Source organism: Xiphophorus maculatus, chromosome 6, assembly GCF_002775205.1.
Source record: "Xiphophorus maculatus strain JP 163 A chromosome 6, X_maculatus-5.0-male, whole genome shotgun sequence".
NCBI classification, from domain to species: Eukaryota; Metazoa; Chordata; class Actinopteri; order Cyprinodontiformes; family Poeciliidae; genus Xiphophorus; species Xiphophorus maculatus.
The window spans coordinates 22135917-22156828 of record NC_036448.1 but is presented as its reverse complement, the minus strand read 5'-3'; the positions used below and the strand labels follow the sequence as shown (position 1 = coordinate 22156828).

The following is a 20912-nucleotide window of genomic DNA, read 5'->3' as shown; positions in this document are numbered from 1 at the left end:
CGAATTTCTTCCCAAGAGATGAATCAAATGATGCTCTGATTATTTCCAATGCAGTTTTGTAAATACTTTCATCTTTTTTTCTCTTTTTCCTCCGTACAGGTCCGGTGTTCTTTGAGCAGGATCCCCTGGGCCTGGTGTTGGGGGTGCAGATCCAGGATCTGGTCAAGGTGTATGACGGAAGCTCTCGTCCAGCCGTGAACTGCCTCAACATCTGTTTCTACGAAGGGCAGATCACATCCTTCCTGGGGCACAATGGGGCTGGAAAAACAACAACACTGTAAGCAGAAAAGAAACTGAACACATTTTCAATCAGATATGAAAAACTAATACATAGACTGATCAAAATATCATGAGGATTTATCAGACTTATAAAAACCCATCCTTTATTCCTGTCTTATTCACTTTTTAAGGAAGTTAGCAACTCCCACTTGCCTCTTTATAGGATTAACATGGAAATCTTTATTTTTTTTAAGGTCCATTCTTACTGGTCTCTATCCTCCCACATCCGGCACAGCCTACATCAACGGAAGAGACATTAAGACAGACATAGACATCATCCGTACATCTATGGGCATGTGCCCTCAATACAACATCCTCTTCAATCAGTGAGTTGGATCATTTGCATTTTATTGCAAAAATTATTCATACTCTGAACTTTTTTTTTCTACAACAGATCTATATATTTCATGATTTTGTCTGATAGACTCAGTTCTCAGTTCATTGTTGTGAACTGAGAGGAATATGATGAATGATTATCAAGATTTGTTGCACATTGTTTATTCCACATGCATAAAGCTGCACAAGAAACTTCCCTTCATGATTGTTCTTTACAAACGACAAATAATTCTTGAAGACTTACCCAGGTTAAACCATTCCAGCAACATTTTATTCTCTTTCCCTTTTCTATTCTTTTCTCAAAATGATGGATTCCTACGGCCATGTTGATGTTCCAGTCTCACAGTGGAGGAGCACATCCTGTTCTACTCGCTGCTGAAGGGTCGGACTCCAGAGGAGGCTGAGGCAGAGGTGGAGAACATGCTGTTGGACCTTGGCCTGCCTCACAAGCGAGACGAAGAGGCTCAGAACCTTTCAGGTCTGCCACTTGTGTCTGTTTATGGGTCAGAAAGGACAGAGAAGGTCAGTTTATTTGATCCCTCTCGATACTATATGTGTCTGCACTTTACAGGCGGCATGCAAAGGAAACTGTCTGTTGCCATGGCATTTGTCGGAGGATCCAAGGTTGTCATCCTGGATGAGCCCACCTCAGGAGTGGACCCGTATTCCAGAAGATCCATTTGGGATCTCCTGCTGAAATATAGAACAGGTGAAAATCACTAACTAATTACATTTAGCAAATTTTGGCCAATATTTTTATCACTCAAGACATTTTCTAAAGCTTATGCTGAATTTAAAGAATGAAACAAACGTTTTTGGCATCTTCCAAACACTCCCTAATTTGGTAGTGAACTTTTGAAACTATAAATATCTTATTCATAGCTGTTGAAAGAAAGAATGATAGCAGAATTAAAACAATTTATATTTATATTTCTGTTACATTTTTAACAGAGTGAGCTAAAATGTTTGTCACCTTAATAAAAGTTTTGTACTCATGCAGGCCGCACCGTGATTCTGTCTACACATCACATGGATGAGGCCGACCTGCTGAGTGACCGAATCGCCATCATCTCTAAAGGACAGCTTTACTGCTGCGGGTCCCCCCTTTTCCTCAAAAACTGTTTTGGAGTCGGCTTTTATCTAACACTCGTACGCCGCATGAAGGACATCAGGAAGCGAGAGGTGAGCAGTGCCTGCAGACAAAGAACACTGTTTCCTCCTCTTCTGTCAGTGTTTATTGCATTTGTTGTTGAAAGCGCCCGTGTCTTTCTGTGTTTCTGTCAGAATGAATGCGATTGTGCTTCAGACTGCTCGTGTTCCTGCTCCATCTGCACCAAATACAAAGATCAGTCTCAGAATCAGCACCAGCAGCTAGACAGAGTTCTGGATGGTAAGTGTTCATGTTCTCTATCAACCTTTCATCTGCATGCTCACAAACAACACTTCCTGCAGAAGTTGCATTTGCAGTCAAGTCTGTTCTTATTTATTGTAAAGGACATTATCGTACTATTCTTTGCCTTTCCTTACAACTTCTCTCTGCTATTAGAGAGAAGTTTAAACAGTTTTCTTTTTGAAATGTATACATTGTTTTCAAAACTATTCACGGATAAACCAATCCCAGGGTTCTTGCCTATGTTCCTACAGAAAAGTCCTAGTTTTTTATCTGGAACTCCTTTCTCATGCCACTCTGGGCCACTGTCCATATGGCTCATATCCCAAATCATGCCTGAACCAAACAACTGACTTTAATTTCCATGGATAATAAACAGCCATATTGGATTCTTGGGGGAAAAAAAACTGATAAGTTCTACTTTTGATATTTAGTCCCCCACTAGGGGCAGAATATCTTGGATGTGTGTAATTTGGTTTCATGTTGTTACAACTTCCCCACATTTGTCCCAGCAGTAGCCTTCATTTGTGCTCAAGAAATAATCTTAGATCCTGTAACAGTTTTGAACATGAAGACAGGTTAATAAAGATAAAATTAGACCTCTTGCATTTTTATTAAATTTTGCTGGTTTAATTCAGATTAATTTGTCTTCTGTATGGAGAGAAGTAGCACTATAAACCAATACATATTTAAACCAAATGACAAGATCCCCTTCTGTCCACAAAAGAATGGTATCTACTCAGGTAACAATGTCCTCCAATGCCTCTCTTGTAGACTCTGAGGCACATTAAAAAAATGTAAACCCTTATTGAAATTGTCCTTTGAAAAAAACAGACATTAACACATTTTCCTCTTATTTTTCACTCCTATCAGGAGCAATTTGTGAGTAGTGGAGCTAATAGCATCTTTTCACAATTTCCATCACTGCATCTCTGCTGTAAATCCTAAAACAGGCTGGAACAGTTCACATTATTTACAGACATTAATAATTTAGAAACGATATTGATACAAAAGCCTTTTTGCTCCTCATCTGCCTAAGGAGATGCTGTTTAAGATGCTACACCACAAAGTTGCTCCAGCACAGGTTCTCTCTCTTGAATAATAGTGTTTGTTTTTTGTTGTGTTTTGCTTTTCAAGCAATTTTTCTTCTTTTGTTCTTGTTTCAGTTTCTGCTGCTTCGGGAAAACTTTGCTAAAAGAAAAGTTCCTAACTCTGTAACTTTTCTGTCTCTTTCCCAGGGGACATCGACAACATCACCAGTCTGATCCACCATCACGTTCCCGAGGCAAAGCTCATTGAGACCATCGGACAGGAGTTGACCTATTTGCTCCCTAATAAAGGGTTCAAACATCGAGCCTATGCCAGCCTGTTTAGAGAGCTGGAGGAAACTCTTGCTGATATGGGTCTGAGCAGCTTTGGCATCTCTGATACGTCCTTAGAGGAGGTAGGGAAATTGGCAGTAGAGGGTTAATAGCATAAATAAATGTGAACTTTTGGCCTAAAATGCTTGACATTTATCATAAAATCCAGACTACTGAGCGAACCTGGACTTTACATTAGCTCTCAGGTCCAGTCCCAAAGTCTGCCACCTTGTAAGCGACAAAATTCCCTCAAAGTGGTCCTAGTGCAGCTGAGACGCCTGCTGATGCTTATTTGAAACATACCAAAGACTGATTTTGAAGCACATTAATGCCATCTGGTGGCCAGCATGTGAACTACCTCCAGTTTTAATTTTACAGTATTCAACTGAATTTAACTTGTGTCATGGACCATTGTATGTGCTGTGTTCAAATGAAAAAATATTACATCAATTAGAATCCCTTAGCAGAAAAATATTCAGATTTTATAAAATTGTAAATAGATTTAGAATGTAAGAAGTTAAGGTTGCGCCAACTTGTGCACCACCCCAATCTTCCACCCATACACTTGCAGTCCTCCTGCACAAACCAGATTTTTTTTATGTTAATATAAGGTTATACAACTCAAAAATAAGGAATTTAGATAATCTCCAGCATCCATCAAAAATAAAGGCCACCCTTTAAAAAGATTAAACAACTTACAGTTTCCCTCTTAAATTCCAGAACTACTCTGCCCTATCACAAACTGGACCAGAATCACCAAGACTGGATTTAATGCTTGTAAACAAAACCTCTCTAGAGACTTATCACTTCACTTGAAGATTCAAGACAGTAGGCAGCCCAAGCCTCCAAGAAGCTTTATACAACCCCCATACTGCCAACTAGCTAACTGGCAGAGAAAATCAGCTCCCTTCCCAGCTTTATACTTTGCTTTTCAAGGTCAGAGGAGAATCATTTGTTCCCCCCCATCTGCACAAATCTAACACAATAAAAAAAAAAAAACAATGGGTGAAAAAATCTCTGACAAACCTTGCTGGTGCTGCAAATTGTTTTGTATGAATTGTGCAGAATTTATCTCATTGAAAGGGGACACATTTTTTAAATGACTTAATTTGGTCAGATTTTCTTAAATGAAAGAAACTTGAACTTTCAAGTTTCACCATAGCTATAAATTTCACAGCATTGGGTAAGTTTGTCTAAATTTGGGTTTTGCGATTATAATTCAATTCATTTCATTTTATTAGACCGACATCTTGAACTTATTTCCATGGAATTGCTCATATGACTATCTCTTAGAAACCTTAAACAAATATCTTGGATTCTACTTTGGTTTAGCCATGCATTTCCTGCTTATCCACCTAAAGTAGCAGGAATGTTGGCTAAATTTTTACACATCATTCTAGATTTATATTTAAATACTTATATTCATCCAGGTATTAAAATAACTGCATAGAATGCTTTGAAAGTTAAAGGATGATCTTTTTCCCTTTCCAGATATTTCTAAAGGTCACAGCAGATGGAGAAGCAGCAAATAATGCCACTACTGCTGGTAAATGCCACCACTGATATTCTGCGTGACCTTTTCCTGGAATTAAATTCCTGACCCATTTGTCTGTTTCTCCAACATGTTCTTAATCCTTCCACCGCACCTGCATGTGTAATGTTGATATAAACATGCTTACTGTAGTTGAACTATACAGGTGTGATCTAAACAGTAGCCACATAACTTTTGTAAAATGTGCATCTGTTATGTTTTATAACCCTGTAGTTTGTGTTTGTTTGCCCCACCTCTAGAACAGTGGATGTTGCAGGGAAGACATAATGGCAGCAAAGTTGGTGTAGGCCAAGAGGAAGGTCAGAGAAAGAGGAGCATTTGGACAGAGCTTCAGTAAAAACGCAGTTGCTCCCCTCTTTCTCCTGTAGAACCTACTGGACCTGGGTTATGTAAATGCCATGTTTTATTATTAATACAATCTTGCATTTCCTATTTGAGGGAATTCCTAAAAAGGACTTCCATTAAACTGAGTAATTGTAAAACGAATTTTCCACAAAACAACCCAGTTCTAAGGGGTTCAGTTTCTACATTAAGCATTTAGCAGCTGCTGTTCATTGAATGCTCTTTTCCTGCTGCATAAGCTTTCAAAACTTAGCAAAGCCTCATTTATTCTATAGAAAATAAAGAAAAGATCTGCAGAAATTAAGATCAGAATTTTAGCTAACAAAGTTTCAAAAGTTACCCGACTGAAAATGTGTTGTTTTTGTTTTACTAATACTCGTCATTTGTTTTCTTGTTTATAATAGAGAATAACAGTGTAAATGGGATTACCTCTGACAGCAGTGCAGGGAAGGGATCCAGACAGGTGAAGGGCTTTTCACTAATCCTGAAGCATTTCCATGCTTTGCTGGTGAAGAGATTTCATCACGCTACGAGAAGCAGAAAAGACTTCCTGGCACAGGTACTGCTTGGCGAAGTGAACATGGAGATCCACTGATCAAAATGGGTGTTATTTTTCTGAGTTTCAAATTATTTTATTCCAGAAGGAGGAAAAACCTGGGGGAAGACGTTGATATCTATATTTTCTAATGCCCAATAGATTCTGATCTTTCTTTAAACATGTAACTGTGGTTTCAGATTGTGCTTCCTGCCACTTTTGTCCTTATTTCTCTGATCTTCACGCTGATTGTCCCTCCGTTTGGAGAATATCCCAGCTTAACTCTGATGCCCTGGATGTACGGACAACAGTTCACCTTCTTCAGGTCAGACAATAATGCAAAAATATTGTGAAGCGTTTTATGAAAGTATTCATTCTCTTATAACTTTTTAACATTTTGTCAAGTTACAACCATAAACTTCACTTTCAGGTTATTAGGATTTTATTTGGTAAACCAACACTGGGTAGAGAATCATTCTGAAGTGAAAGGATAACGATACATGATTTTCAAAATCATTTACGAATAAAAATCTGAAAGTATAGCCTGCATTTATATTCAACATCCCTGTGTCTATATTTGGAAGAATCTAATTTAGCAATTACAATTACAATTGCAATTACATCTGCAAGTATTTTGGGGTATGTCTCTATGAGGTTTGGACTTTGTGGTTTTTGTTTTCCAGGAGGACCAAATGACAGTTTTGGTGTCATTTTATTAAAGCATCTTCTTCCAGATGTTAGCTGTGTTCCTTACATAACTTGTGACAGATTGCAAACAGGATTTATGATGGCTTTGACATTTCTTGTTCCCATTATTCTATACAGGGTGTTTATGATGTGCAATAATAATAATGGTTGTGGATTTCTGCAGCTTTTCTAGAGTTACCTTTGGCTTCTTGGATTCTTCCCTAATTAATGAAAAATTGAAACCCATACATCATTTTCCCTCACATTTCTCAGTTATGCACTGCTTTATGTTCCTTTGTGACAAAAAAAAAATCCAAATTAAATACTGTGAAGTTTTGAGTAATGAGACAATGCGAAGAAGTAGAAGAGTATAAGTACTATTCAAGGCCACTGGATAGTCCCAGTCTCATTAACAGTAATCTTATCTTATTTTCTTTAATATTTCCCACTGTTTTTAGCAACGAGCGTCCGTTTGACCCCAGAATGAAGCACTTCACAGATCGCTTGTTAAGCATGCCGGGCCTTGGCACACGATACATGCAAAAAGAGCCGTCAGAGTGAGTATCTAGACAATGTACAGAATGAAAAATATCCTGCTGGAACATTTCTTGTTTCACTTCTAACACTATGCTTTTATACATATTTCAGTTTCAAATAATTTTCTGTTTGTATTAAAAATGTATGCAGAAATAACAATTCTAAACCTGCCTTCAATAAGTCTGGGAGACTGTGCCAAATGCCATGAGAAATATTCTAAATCATAAAAACAAATGTAGCACAGTACATTATGTATCATCTCTGTCTCTGTTTCATCAAGGATGATGTGCAACACCAGTGCCTCAGACTGGGAGCAACCCAGCGTCTCCCCTGTGGTCCACAACATATTACAGAGTCCTGAATGGAACCAGCGCAACCCGTCGCCTTCCTGCCAGTGCAGCACCAGCAAGAAGCTGACCATGATGCCCATCTGTCCTGCTGGGGCGGGAGGCTTGCCCCCTCGGCAGCGGGTGGAGGCCACGGGAGACATCATGCTGGATCTGACCGACCGGAACATCTCAGACTATCTGGTGAAAACCTACCCCAGTCTCATCAGAACCAGGCAGGTTGGATTGGAACAGCAGATAATTATCCTAAAAAAAGATGCAAAGGTGTTGTTTTACCTCTCTTCTTTTACCTTTACTAATAACGTTTTTTGTTCTTTATCATTATTTTGCAGCTTAAAGAGCAAATACTGGGTGAATGAACAAAGGTACTTGCATTTCTAGTCTCACTCTGTGTCTAGAAGTGGGAATTTCTCTCTTTTATTTTCAGGTTTGAATCTTTTCTGTCATTAGGTATGGAGGTCTCTCCATAGGAGGTCAACTTCCCATTCTAGATGTGGATCCTAGAGATATCCAGAAAGTTTTCCATCAGCTGGGACAGATGCTCAACATAACGGGGGTAATGCTCTCATTGTTTTCACCTCTACATTAGACTGTAATCCATCCAGTCAGCTCATTCTGAGCTTCCATGTTCACAGGGTCATTACTCCAGACTTGCCCTGAGGGAGATCGGTACGTTCTTACACTTCATGGAGAGCGAGTTTAATGTAAAGGTAAGTTTTATGAAGAAAGCTTGCTTGCACTCGGCATATAAATATTTCTGTTTGGATGTGTTGAATTGCCTCTCCTCTGTCAGGTGTGGTATAATAACAAAGGCTGGCACGCCATGGTGGCCTTCATGAATGTGGCCAATAACGCTATTCTGCGAGCCTTCCTCCCTTCGTTCGCCAAACCTGTCGAGTATGGGATCACCGCCATCAATCACCCTCTGAATCTCACCAAAGAGCAGCTTTCTGAAGTCACTGTGTGAGCAAAGCTGCACCTTTATAGTTTTTGTTCTGAAGGATTAGAAATGCTAGGTCTAAAACAGTGATTTTAGTTTTTAATCACAATTTCTCAAAAGCAGTCTGAGTACGCTGTGGGATCAAAAATTACTAGCATTAGTAAACGTGTAAAAAGTGTTCATATGAATAAATTTGAATTCATTGTTGGAATAATCCAACACTGAAAATGATAAAGAATCTGGTTGCATTTATTCAGTTGCTATTTTCCAGAATCTCATTCAAATACAAATCCAATCCAGACCAGAGTTGTGATTTTATTTGGCTCCTTTCTCCCTGCAGGTTGACCACTTCAGTGGATGCCGTTGTAGCGATCTGTGTCATTTTCGCCATGTCCTTCATCCCTGCCAGCTTCGTCCTCTACCTCATTCAGGAGCGAGTGACCAAAGCCAAGCACCTGCAGTTTGTCAGTGGAGTGAGTCCTTGTGTGTACTGGGTGGCCAACTTCTTCTGGGACTTGGTGAGTAAGATTGGGCTCTGTAAACAAAATTGCTTACAAAAGTGTGTGTTTTTTTAATAAATATTGTTTTAATTATAGAGTTCCAGATTAAAAGGAAGTTCTTAAAATATATTGTGATAGTATGAGTTTTATATAATCTTTAATTTGTTTATTTGCAGTTTTTTTGTTGCAGATTTTGCTTTATAATATCATCTTTTATTTCTCTCTCAGATGAACTACTTTCTCAGCACTGCAATGGTGGTTGGCATTTTCATGGCATTTGATAAAAAGTGTTACACGTCACCAACTAACCTCCCAGCATTAATAGCTCTTCTTCTTCTTTACGGGTAAGCTGGTGATTTTTAAATGTAGTTTTATTAAATAAAAAGTAAATGTTTAAAGCATTTTTGAAATAAAGTGCAAATTGTGTTTCTGGAACAGATAGTTTGGAGAAATCCATCTTGTCTCATCCGAATTTATAAATTTATAAAGAAAATTAAACGCCTGAGAGAGTAAAAACAATTAATTTCAACAGATTCTTTTCCTTTTCAAATGTATTTAGATGTGTTGCCCATCACAATATTGGAAAAAATTGGTAAACAGTGTGGCAGGAAAAAATTGCAAACACAAGGCAGCCGAAAAGGCAGACTAGATAAAAATTATGTATCTACCCAAAGTTGATCTCAGATAAAAGTAGTAATATTAAAGTCTCTATCTCAAAATTGACTTTATAAAGGGAAGATTTAGACAAAATATATTTTTCAGGGAAAAGGAAGTCAGGAGAAATATTTTCTGAGAGCAGTAGTTTACAGATCTAAAAAACACCCAATATGGAGGAATTCAAAAGAGGTCTGTCACAAGCAAAGTCTGTAATTCAAGACAGTTTAACAAACATGGATGTTAAAGACACAGAAGGATCACATGCATAGAAAAGTCATTGATATGGAATAGAAAACATTATTTGTCTGACACCAAAAGTTAACAGGATCTTTGAACATCAACATATTCTACTGACAGATTACACATAAAATAAAAAATATGACATAAAAAAAGTTTTTCTTACCTTAAAGATGGTTATGCTCACAAACAACAGGTGTGGTGGTGGCTTTCATCTGGTTGTTTGTGTTTTGTTCACACTATTAACTGTTGCCATGGCATGAATTGTGTTTTGTGCTAACCTCTGAGGTGTGAGCTGTTCCTTTTTCTTTAATCCAAGATTCCCATTGCTTCATGTGGCAAATTAGTGTTTCTCACACTCTTTTGGTTGAAGAGGAGAAATCTGCCCTCTTTGCCTGTTTACTTCAATGGAACTTACCCATATTTCCTGCGTAGATGATCCTTGTAGCTGATCTTTCCTGTGTGTCGTTACAAAGGGGTCACACATCTGTTGAGCATTTTATGGCTCTAAAACATGACATTTGCCTTTTAAACACACTATTTTCATAATTCTCAATCTCTCCTTCTTTCAGGTGGTCAGTGACACCCATGATGTACCCCATGTCCTACGTATTCAGTATCCCAAGCACTGCCTATGTGTCTCTATCCTGCATCAATCTGTTTATTGGCATCAACAGCAGCGCCATCACTTTCATCCTGGAACTCTTTGAAAACAATCGGGTAAGGACACGCGATAATAGAAATAAAAACAAAAGGAAAAGCTTATTCATGGTTTGACCTGAATTATTCCTAAAATACTAATAATTTTAAGGTGAGTGAGGAAGATTTACTGCAACAAAACAAAATTTGCTGCATCTTCATTAAAGTTAAGCACTCGATGTCTGTAAGAAATAAATCTTTAACAGAAAGTTAATGAGTAAAAGTGGCATACTTAGTAACAAGTAGCAGATTTGTGAAGAAAGCAATAAAGAAATGTATAATTTAATTTAGAGTAGAATTGAAAGCTCAAAAACTTAACACTGTAATCAATTATTACATGAAGAAGCCGTAAACTATGGAACAAAAACCCACGTTGTGTCACAGCTAGTCCTGCAATGATGCATGTTTTGCATTTACAGTTCAGATGAGGTCACACCCCAATTAACTATGTAAGTGTTTGTTAGTTTTTAAGTAAGTTTTAAAAAGACAAGTTCTAATTGTTTAACACTCCTAGTTCTCATATTTACCCAGAGGTGTCAATTTATTGCGGGCAATTATGTCTACCACAAACAATTTGATTCCTGAGTGAGTTTTTCAGTTATTACCAAACCACATGGGACTCATCCCATAAAACAATTTACTGCTTTATTTAAATACAGAAATGAAAACTGTCATGTTGAGGTCTATTTCTTCAGTGTATTATTTCACACAATAATATTAAGAGACTGTTTTGCATGTGATTGTGAATAATAAATAGATTATGCTATTATAAGGGAAACAATTATAGATCAGTATCTGTCATACCATCGATGGAAAAAAAATTGACCTGCAGCTAAAGAACTAATTTATGCAATTTCCTCCTATTTCTGTTTCGTACTGTTGCCCACGGCTGTAAGAGGCGAATTATTTCTCAAAACAAGCCATGTTTTCTGATTGTCTGGATTCCCTCAGTTGCAAATAACATAAATTGATTAATGCAGATATGGACTAAAGTCTGCCATGAGGCCTTGAGGGCAGACTAGTGTCTGACAAACTAGAAAGAAAAAAATATCAAGAGGGGACAAGGAGATGCTAATTAGAATAATTAAAACTTGTATTAGCATGCGTCACAGAGGAAACGGTAGATTTTGGTGAATAATGTGGAAAACATTTTAATGAGGCCTAAACATTCAAGGTTGAGTGTGGAAAACTTTGTTATCATTTGAGGCAGAATAAGTATTTGGTCTGATGATCAAATATTCTGGACAAAGATATATGTGAACACCTGTTACTTTATTATGTGTTTTAAAAAAGGGGAGTGGGATAAAACCAAAGCTGGGTAAAGTTTGTAGATTGCACTTTCATTGTAATCTACTATAATAGAAAAAATAACCCATTCTCCAGCAGATGGTCATCTCCTCTGAACATCTGTGCTGCATTTTTCTCACCGCAGATGAGTCATGAGAGATGCTCTCCAGGTGGACTGAGTCATATTTATGTTTGTTGATATTTCTCAAAAAGTATTCATAAAATTGTGCATTATAAAATTGCCATCATTCTTGCCAAGCTTGAAAAATTAGCTTAATTAAAAAACTTTTTTTTTCCACACAGGAAAAAAAACCCCAAAATGAGGACATTATTTAAAATTTGCACACACAACACAAAGGATTACTTGAGATTGTTTTTGTCTGTTTACAAATAGAATTTCACAGCAAGTCCTAAGCATGGTATCATCATGTTGTGTTTAGCCAACAGTTTACAAATGGAACAGAAATATTAACTTGTGTTTGTCACAGAGCTCTGTTTATATGCCATCAAATGTATTTTCATATTGTTGCTGCTGGGACATGTTCTTGTGTTTTCAGTCTCTGCTGACATTTAACGAGTGGCTGAAGAAATTGCTGCTGGTGTTTCCTCACTTCTGCCTGGGGCGAGGACTGATAGACATGGCCATGAATCAGGCTGTCACTGATGTCTACGCCAGGTTTGGTAAGCGCTGCATGGTGTTGCACTTGTTAAAAGTTTTGACAAAACATATGCAAGAACATATTAAAAAGTTTAAAACTCAGTTTCCCCATGACTTGATTCTGTCACCACCACAGTATTCTCGGGGTGATGTGCAGTAGTAGTTTTCACCTTTGTCCTGCAGGTTATCCTACCCAATAACTTTCTTCCAAATGTTTGCTGTGTCCTCTATATGGCACCTCCCCTCCTTCAAACATTACTTCTTGTGGTTTCTTTCAACAAGGCTTAATTAATTTATTTTTTTACTCTTCTGTGAAGGCCTAATTTATTGGAGTGGCTGTTCTCTGTTTTATGCAAGTCTTACTTTGCCTGTTAGTTCAGAGGGATGGTCATGTCTTCATACATTTGCTGTTGTTCAAGACTTTTTCTGTTTGCTATGTATGATGTTTGAAGCTTAGGATCTGTATCTGCTTCTAGCTTCTCTACAACTTTACCCCTAATCTGTCTGCTTTGTTCCTTGGTTTTTATGATGCTCCAGCAAAACTCTAAGTATCTCACAGAACAGCTGGATTTTCACTGAGGTTACAAAGTCTGTGTGCTCATTATGGGGATTTGGAAATTGATTATTATCTAAATAAAGACACTAAAAACAAATTTACACTGTTTCTTAATGTGATGTAGATGTTGAAATTGATCTATCATTGTCCAATTGACAATTATGCACTGCCTTGTCTTGATGTACCACAAAAATTACATTTAGCTACTCTCAAGTTTGTTGTTTTAATGGGAGAAAATAAGAAGGAAAAAAAATATAAAAGAATGGGAATTCTTGACAAAAGGTTAAATTGTTTGTAAAGCTTAGATTTTTTTGTGTGTGTGTTTCATTTCACAAGTCAAAATATTTTGGTATGTCTTTCTTTTTTCTCTTACAGGTGAAGAACACAAAATGGATCCTTTTCGGTGGGACTTTGTGGGAAAAAACATATTTTTTATGCTAGTGGAAGGCTTCGTGTACTTTAGTCTCAACCTTTTGATCCAGTATCGGTTCTTCTTGGACCACTGGTAAGAGCTTGCAATTAACTAAACACACACAAATAACATTTAATACACTGATTGGAAATATATTAAAACCGAATAGCTTGAATTAGCTAATTCAAGCTAATACAACAATTAGTTTGAATTAGCTTTTCAAGCTAGTTTTTGAAAAGACATTTCTCTGGTCTTGTCGATTTCTCCTTAGAGGACTTTGTTCTTTATTTCTCAGGTTACCAGATGGTAAACGGACTGTAGTACAAGATGAGGATGAGGATGTTGCAGAGGAAAGGGAGAGGATATATGAGGGAGGAAGCAAGAAGGACATCCTGCAGGTCAGAGACCTCTCAAAGGTAAAAGTCTTTAAATCAAACTTTTCCGTATCTTTACAAAGACATTCCCATCCCCTAAAGTATTCTTACTACTTAGTGTATTGAATAGCAGGTGTTCGCTCACATAAATCACATGAATTAAACAGTCATCAAACAATAATATTTTTATGATACTACTCTACTGAAAAATATTTTACTTCTGGCATCACATTATCTTGATAAATATAATAATCTACCATCTGACAATGGCTGCAAAAACTAAAAATAGTCCCTGATAGCTGCAGCCTCCATCAGCACTACAAAGCTGCTAAATACAACACTTAGTTGCTCAGGAACAGTCTGGAGTTCAGTTCAGATCTCATTTAAAGGAACAGTATGACCAAAAACATGAGCAGTTTTGAGACCATAACTTGATCTTGTTGTACTTTGTCCATGCCTAACTACAGCAGCCATGTTTGAAAATAGAAGGGTCCTCCATAGTGTTTTGAAAATGGTCAAATAAAATACTTGGTGCATTCGTGAACTCTGCATATAAAACATATACATACCAATATTAAATATATAACACACACAAAATAAATAAACATAAATAAACAAATGAAGTTTGAACTAAAATAAAAAATGGTAATTTTGAAATTTGTTTTGCTTATTGGACTGTATCATGTTTTTCTTTTTATTTTATAACAGAATAACAGATTTTATTAGATTAATTATAGAGTAAATAATTGTCACCACTCAAGTTGTTTAAACTCTATGTTGTTTTTTTTTTACATAGTATATATAAAAAGGAAGAACATAAAGTGGATACTAATGAAAGATCATGAGAATTACATAAAATTGTTCTTAACTCCTTTGTCCACAAACTGCATGTCACTCCATCAAACAAAATTTTTTTATCTTAATTTACCAGACCAAAATATACAAAATGATAAAATTCACAAGTCAGAACACTGCACATGATTCTCCAATTTAGTGCTTTTTAAAATATATTTATGGTCACTAAATTTGCTTTGGTACTGCTCCAATTAAGTGAGATATTATCATTTCTCTGCACAGACGTATGTGGGCAGAAAGAGGGCAGCTGTGGACCGGATTTGTGTGGGAGTCCCTGCAGGCGAGGTGAAGTCACCGAGTTCATCCATGCTGAGATTTATTTCTATCTTTTCTTTTTGCCACAAGTTGTGTCTGTTTGTCTGTGAATACATAAAGACTAATAGTTAAAATTCAGAACTTTAAATTAATTTTGTTTTCATGAAAACAGTTAAAATAGATATTTCTACACAATATAAAAAGACATTCAATTCAGTTTGTCTATGACGACGGTTAATGATTAATCATATATAAGTATATAGTCAAATCAATCGGACAGATTAATGTTCTGTTTAATCCTATTTAGAATACAGTGCCAAGCTGATTGGAAACATATTTTGCATCTAACCAGTGACAGCAAATTGCATTGATTCGTTGACTTTACAGCAATCCCCTGATCTGAGGGGATTGCTGGTCACAGTGGAAAAGAACAACTGCTTTATAACAGAAAGAAATTTTAAACGCACGTCATGAAATGAAATTATTTCAAACCTTTCCTGTGGTGCATTAGGATTACAAAATATGTTTGTACTTGCTAAATCCCTTTGATTATTGGTTGATTAGTGAGTGAAATCATAAAAGAGAAAAAAATTTGAGCTTCTTGATGATATTCATTCTTTATGATATTGCTACAGTTTTCTGTGCTTCTGGTTTTAATGGCGTCCTTTTGTTGTTGTTAGTGTTTCGGCCTTCTGGGAGTTAATGGAGCTGGGAAGACAACAACTTTCAAAATGTTGACAGGTGACACTGATGCCAGCTCTGGAGAGGCTACTGTGGCTGGTTACAGGTAGGTGGAGCTCATTTATTGAATAATAAAGACATTCCTGTCCCAGCTTAAAACAAAAACTCTTTTTAAGACAGAGTACAGAGTTATGACAAAAGTTGTTGCTCCTGGCTCATCCTGCATGTAGTTCCAGCTGGATGAGTCCTAAAACAGCTCTGAGAATCAGACTGTTTGGACACTGTCTGACATAATCTGTGAGATAACACTATCTGATAATGAAACTAACCCTCGTCTCTAAACACAAGTGAACGTGGAGAGAGATTTAGATTTTCAACACCCCGAATCTAATCTTGTTTTGACAAATTTCTAAATGTAGAAATTAGCATCATGTCTTCATACAGCTAATGCCATCTAAAAATGTTTCATATTATTTGAGCTCCTGCAGTGTCTCAAGTAACATATTGTGTTTATATTGGCAGCATCCTGACAGAGATACTAGACGTGCACCAGAACATGGGCTACTGCCCCCAGTTTGATGCCATTGATGAGCTTCTTACCGGCAGGGAGCATCTCTACCTTTACGCCCGACTCAGAGGGGTGCCCGAGTCAGAGATCCCCAGAGTAAGTGGGACTGCAGCTGCTTTACATATTGAAGCACCTTAGGATGTTCTACTCTGCTACACATATGACAAAGACCTCTATATTCTCTTCACGTTTTGTTTACTCTATCCCTATTTTTTTCATCTGTTTTTAAATTTTTTTTTGACATATTCTTTTATGAAGGAATCAGTCAGTGATGCATTGAAGTGGCCTCTGAACTTAGATTCTGTTTCTTCTGCAGGTGGCAGAGTGGGGCATCCAGAAGTTGGGCCTGACAGAATACGCTGGCTGCAGAGCAGGAACTTACAGCGGAGGCAACAAGCGTAAACTGTCCACAGCTATTGCAATGATTGGCTGCCCTGCACTGGTCCTGCTGGTAGGGGAGCCAATGACGACAAGCTACAGAGCCCTTTGTTTGTGTTTTTTAGATTTTATGCAGGAATTTATCAATGAAATAGTCTATGGATCCAGATGGTAAGCCATATGGGTTCAGTCAGGCTTGGCCTGGAATGTTTTATATGTTGGCACGAAAACTATGCAGTTCAGTTCAAACTGGCATAAATCTGTGATTTTTTGCCATATGCTGATAGAGATAAGGACTTGGTCTCTGTTAGTGTGCCGCTATTTGCTCAGAGAGACAAGTTTGCTGCTTGTTCTATAGCTGTTTTCCTTTTATTTGTTTTTTTGTTAGGATGAGCCAACGACTGGGATGGATCCGCACTCTCGGCGCTTTCTGTGGAACGCTATCATGAGTGTGATTCAGGACGGCAGGGCTGTGGTGCTAACGTCACACAGGTTCGAAACCTTGTGATGAATTCAATTCTTGGTCCACAAATATGTGTCAGCAGCTAACCACACACAAAATCCAAAAGCATTTAAAAAACACTCAGATATTATTGTTTGTGGAAGGAAAGTTCTTCATAGAATTAACATTTTGACAAAAACAAAAGTCCCATAAAAATCCCCATATTTTTTCGAGTGCAACTTGTTGGCTCCAAAACTCACCTAAGTAGGAAACTCAATCCATTTGTGAGTCATTTATCTTCAATATATATGCACATTTCCGTAAAATTTAAGATTTGTTCCTTTGATCCTTGTTACCTTTCAAAATAACCACCTTAAAGCCTGTATTGAAACAAACTTTACATTAGGTCCACATTTCTTCATTAAAATGTTTTCTTTTATTGGTCTGATTTAATCTCATTTTCTAAGCAACTAAATGTTGTGTTTTCATTACTTGTAAGCTGAAAATGATAGCAATTAACAGAAAGCGAGATTTGAAAACATCTGTTGATGTAATTACTGTATATTATGTTTCACATAATGAATAGAGTTACAGAAATATATGAACTTGTCAGTAATCATTTAATTTATCGAAATGCATCTATAAATACATTTTAGTTAGAGAATACAAATGAACAAACAGCATTTTAGAGATCATACAAGGCAGCAGAAAGGGCGGGGAAGAAGTTGGGTTTAGCTATAAAACAATATCATTTTGAACCACAAACCTACCAAGATCAAGCTGTTTATCTAAACTGACAGGCTGGAAAAAGACATCATTATTCAGAGTAGCAGCCAAGAGACCCAATTTGCACTTTTCAGCAGAACAACAAATCCAAGCAGTCAGCAATGGAAATGGTTTAGAACAAAGCATTATTCATCTGCTACAATGGCCCAGTCAAAGTGCAAACATAAATCCAATTGAGATTTTGTGGTATGACTTAAAAAACAATGTTTACTAAAGATTTTCATCCATTCCTTCCTCTTCACATAAACTCACTACTTTGTGTTTCACAAAACGCTAATAAGAAGTATTAAAGTTACAAGGCGATATAGGTCACAGACATGAATAAAGATGGATTGCTGTTGTTTTCCACCAGCATGGAGGAGTGTGAAGCTCTATGCACCCGACTGGCCATCATGGTCAACGGGACCTTCAAGTGTCTTGGTACCATCCAGCACCTCAAATACAAGTAAGAGTTTGTTTCTTACCTAACCAATAACTGTGGTTCCAATCTGTGACTGTAAGTCTGAGCTAGCATTAATATTTTTTATCATTACCATCACGTTATAGATGACAGAAACATTAATGTTCAGAGAAAGAAAGCAGTATGCAATGTTTCTGTGCCTTGCTTCCTTGTACCCAGATTTGGCGACGGCTACGTTGTGACAATGAAAATCAAGGCAGCTAAAGCAGGCTTGTCTCCAGACCTGGAGCCTGTGGAGAGCTTTATGGAGAGCTCCTTCCCCGGCTGTGTTCAGCGGGAGAAACACTACAACACGCTGCAGTATGAAATTGCCTCATCCTCCCTGGCGAGGATTTTCCAGCTGGTGGTGGCCAATAAAGACAGGCTCAGCATCGAAGACTACTCTGTTTCCCAGACAACACTGGACCAGGTAACACTGAGATGTGACAATCAAAACGAAAACAATTACACCTTTTTAAAAGAAAAAGATTGCAATGTGTCAAAAATTCATAAGAGCTGCTGTCAGAGGCTTGCTAACAAAACGTAACTGAACATTGAATACCCATTTATAGAATGTTCTCATGAACCTAATTCAAAATTGTGTTGGGAAAACTACTAGTTCACTTGATCACTTTCAATTCTGGCTTTCAGGAACAATTTAGACTCAGAAAAACTCAAAATTGATTCTTGTGATGCATCACTGAAACACAGAGAAAGAAAGAAAAAATAGTCATTTAGAGACTGCAAGGTCAACACCATTTACAGGATACAGGCAAAACATTACAGTTAGTTAGGACTTGGTGTCTTTATATGCCTTGTAGGAGCACCTCCTCTTTCCTCCTATGTGTAAGGAGGGTAAATGGGTCATCTATTAACCCCCATAGGAAAATTACTGAGCTAGAAAGACATCTAAAGACAAATAATAAAAAATAACTATTTTCTACTAATGTGTAGTATGGAAATTGGATAACATTAGCTTTTTTAAGAAAAACAGATCACTTACAGTATTCACACCACCATGTTGTACATTCATACTAGTTTACAAATGCCAAAATGCCAAAAAGAAAGCCTGCCAGGACTTAGCCACTTATGGCTACAACAATGAACCTAATTTTCCAAACTGGCTTTTATTTGAAATTCTTTTCAAATTGTGCCTGTAAACTTTGAAATCCATTAAAGAGGGCATTTTTTTTTGTCTTCGGTACCACAGTTCCTTTGAAACCAGAGTTCCTCCATATAAACCAAAGCTTTATTTCCACCCAAATCATGGTGTAAACCTGTTCTCAAAGACGCACATGACATATTTTTTTTAACTTGTTACTATAGTTTGTCCAAAATGTTTGATTCAGGACGTTGCATATGCCTGTTGATTTCATTGCCGGATTTGAACAGTTGATTTTTTTTTTTTTGTTCTGGTATTTTAAAGGTTGTAAAAGTGACTGAAGTTTGAATGAAGTTCTTAAATGTGCAAGAAACTAAAACTGAAGTGGTTTTGTGTTTCCATCCTTCCTGCGCATTTTTAGCGGCAGACGAGCATTTTGACAAGAAAGTGTGTAAGAACTTTAGCTTTGCTTTATGGAGAGTGAATATGTGGCCAAAGAATTCTGGTATTAAACCATGAAAGATTTTATTATTATTCATCATGATTATTTTTTTCACTTCTGTTGCAAGCTGCACAAGCCTTCAAGGATATGCGGTTATAGACAATGGATGTCATTGCAAGATGATTTTAATAGTTAACTATGTCAGAGCTGAACTTATACCTCCTAATGCTTTTTTTCCTGTTTGGAACTGCATACAATTCCAATCCAGTCATTGGCGGGAATGTTATATTAATGCCTGGGATGAGGAATTGGTGCAAAGTCAATGGCCCAGAATGCCTTTGATCGCATTCTGGATGAATTTCTTTTTTGTTCAGGTGTTTGTCAACTTTGCCAAGCAACAGACAGGAGAGGACGACGATGTGACGCTGCACAGACAAACAGCAAGAAAAGTCATGAAGGTCTCGCCCGTGAAGAGGAAATAATGGGCAGTTAATACGATACACATTCCATAACTCAGCAGCCTCGTCTAAAACTTTTGCTAACCAAGGTGTTCATGAGTTAGTGAGGCCATTCACCTGCCAAGTTGGTTTCTGCAGCCACAGCCAAACTACAAATGCCTTTGGCTCCTGACGGGGATTAACTTGACCTGATAGAACAACTCATGATTATGACTACAGTGTCTGTTAGTCCACAGAGACTGATGATGAAACAGAAAACCGCTCATCAGACTGATGGGTTATTTAAATATGTACATATTGTATAAGTTATGAATTATTAAGCTTCCTAGGCTTTTTTTTGTCTATATTAAAAACACAAATCTATTTTATTAGGCATATGTACGTGAAATATTTATTTGTCCTCAGACTGACTGAATGCAAAATATGTTTACCATTGCTATTGTTCTGTTTGGTCATTTGCTATGCATTAAAGCATTTCTTTATCTGCTGTGTTTTATACATTGCAAATCATGTTGTCTCCCTGTGTGAGAAGAAAATAGAAGAAAATCTCCTCATATCTCTGGCATTTGTTTGACCTCTGCTGTCCAGTCGAGTTGCAACAATTAAATAGTCATTACAAACAGTCAACAGTTTATAATGGATGCACAAAGCTCTGCATTTACCTTCTGTATCGCAGTCATTGCTGAGGACTTTCCAAGCGTCTTGTCACAGTTTCCACTTCTTTGACAAACAGTCCAGTTACTTGTCTGCTGCTGCAAGTTGTGGCATCATTGCCTGAGGATGCCCACAAGCCCGAGCCTCACTGGCCACCTGAAGTAGA

The 20912-nt window shown here is 37.3% G+C and overlaps 1 protein-coding gene across 2 annotated transcripts in view; it reads left to right on the top strand.

Annotated features, from left to right (window-relative positions):
• The window catches only part of LOC102230195 (retinal-specific ATP-binding cassette transporter-like), a 46397-nt gene extending 25818 nt beyond the window's left edge, over positions 1 to 20579 (top strand). For both annotated transcript variants that reach the window (XM_014469837.2, XM_023336011.1), the window contains 31 exons: positions 100 to 277; positions 474 to 605; positions 954 to 1093; positions 1187 to 1324; positions 1616 to 1797; positions 1900 to 2005; positions 3244 to 3449; positions 4858 to 4912; positions 5158 to 5217; positions 5665 to 5819; positions 5996 to 6120; positions 6941 to 7039; positions 7300 to 7581; positions 7699 to 7731; positions 7817 to 7922; positions 8002 to 8076; positions 8160 to 8329; positions 8647 to 8824; positions 9035 to 9150; positions 10273 to 10420; positions 12244 to 12367; positions 13276 to 13405; positions 13608 to 13728; positions 14764 to 14826; positions 15477 to 15583; positions 16000 to 16141; positions 16362 to 16496; positions 16812 to 16915; positions 18004 to 18096; positions 18271 to 18520; positions 20009 to 20579. In XM_014469837.2, coding sequence (XP_014325323.2) covers positions 100 to 277; positions 474 to 605; positions 954 to 1093; positions 1187 to 1324; positions 1616 to 1797; positions 1900 to 2005; positions 3244 to 3449; positions 4858 to 4912; positions 5158 to 5217; positions 5665 to 5819; positions 5996 to 6120; positions 6941 to 7039; positions 7300 to 7581; positions 7699 to 7731; positions 7817 to 7922; positions 8002 to 8076; positions 8160 to 8329; positions 8647 to 8824; positions 9035 to 9150; positions 10273 to 10420; positions 12244 to 12367; positions 13276 to 13405; positions 13608 to 13728; positions 14764 to 14826; positions 15477 to 15583; positions 16000 to 16141; positions 16362 to 16496; positions 16812 to 16915; positions 18004 to 18096; positions 18271 to 18520; positions 20009 to 20116 — 4061 coding nt within the window. In that variant the 3' untranslated portion in view covers positions 20117 to 20579. The remainder of the gene's footprint in view (positions 1 to 99; positions 278 to 473; positions 606 to 953; positions 1094 to 1186; positions 1325 to 1615; positions 1798 to 1899; positions 2006 to 3243; positions 3450 to 4857; positions 4913 to 5157; positions 5218 to 5664; positions 5820 to 5995; positions 6121 to 6940; positions 7040 to 7299; positions 7582 to 7698; positions 7732 to 7816; positions 7923 to 8001; positions 8077 to 8159; positions 8330 to 8646; positions 8825 to 9034; positions 9151 to 10272; positions 10421 to 12243; positions 12368 to 13275; positions 13406 to 13607; positions 13729 to 14763; positions 14827 to 15476; positions 15584 to 15999; positions 16142 to 16361; positions 16497 to 16811; positions 16916 to 18003; positions 18097 to 18270; positions 18521 to 20008) is intronic.
• Positions 20580 to 20912: the final 333 nt, after the last annotated feature.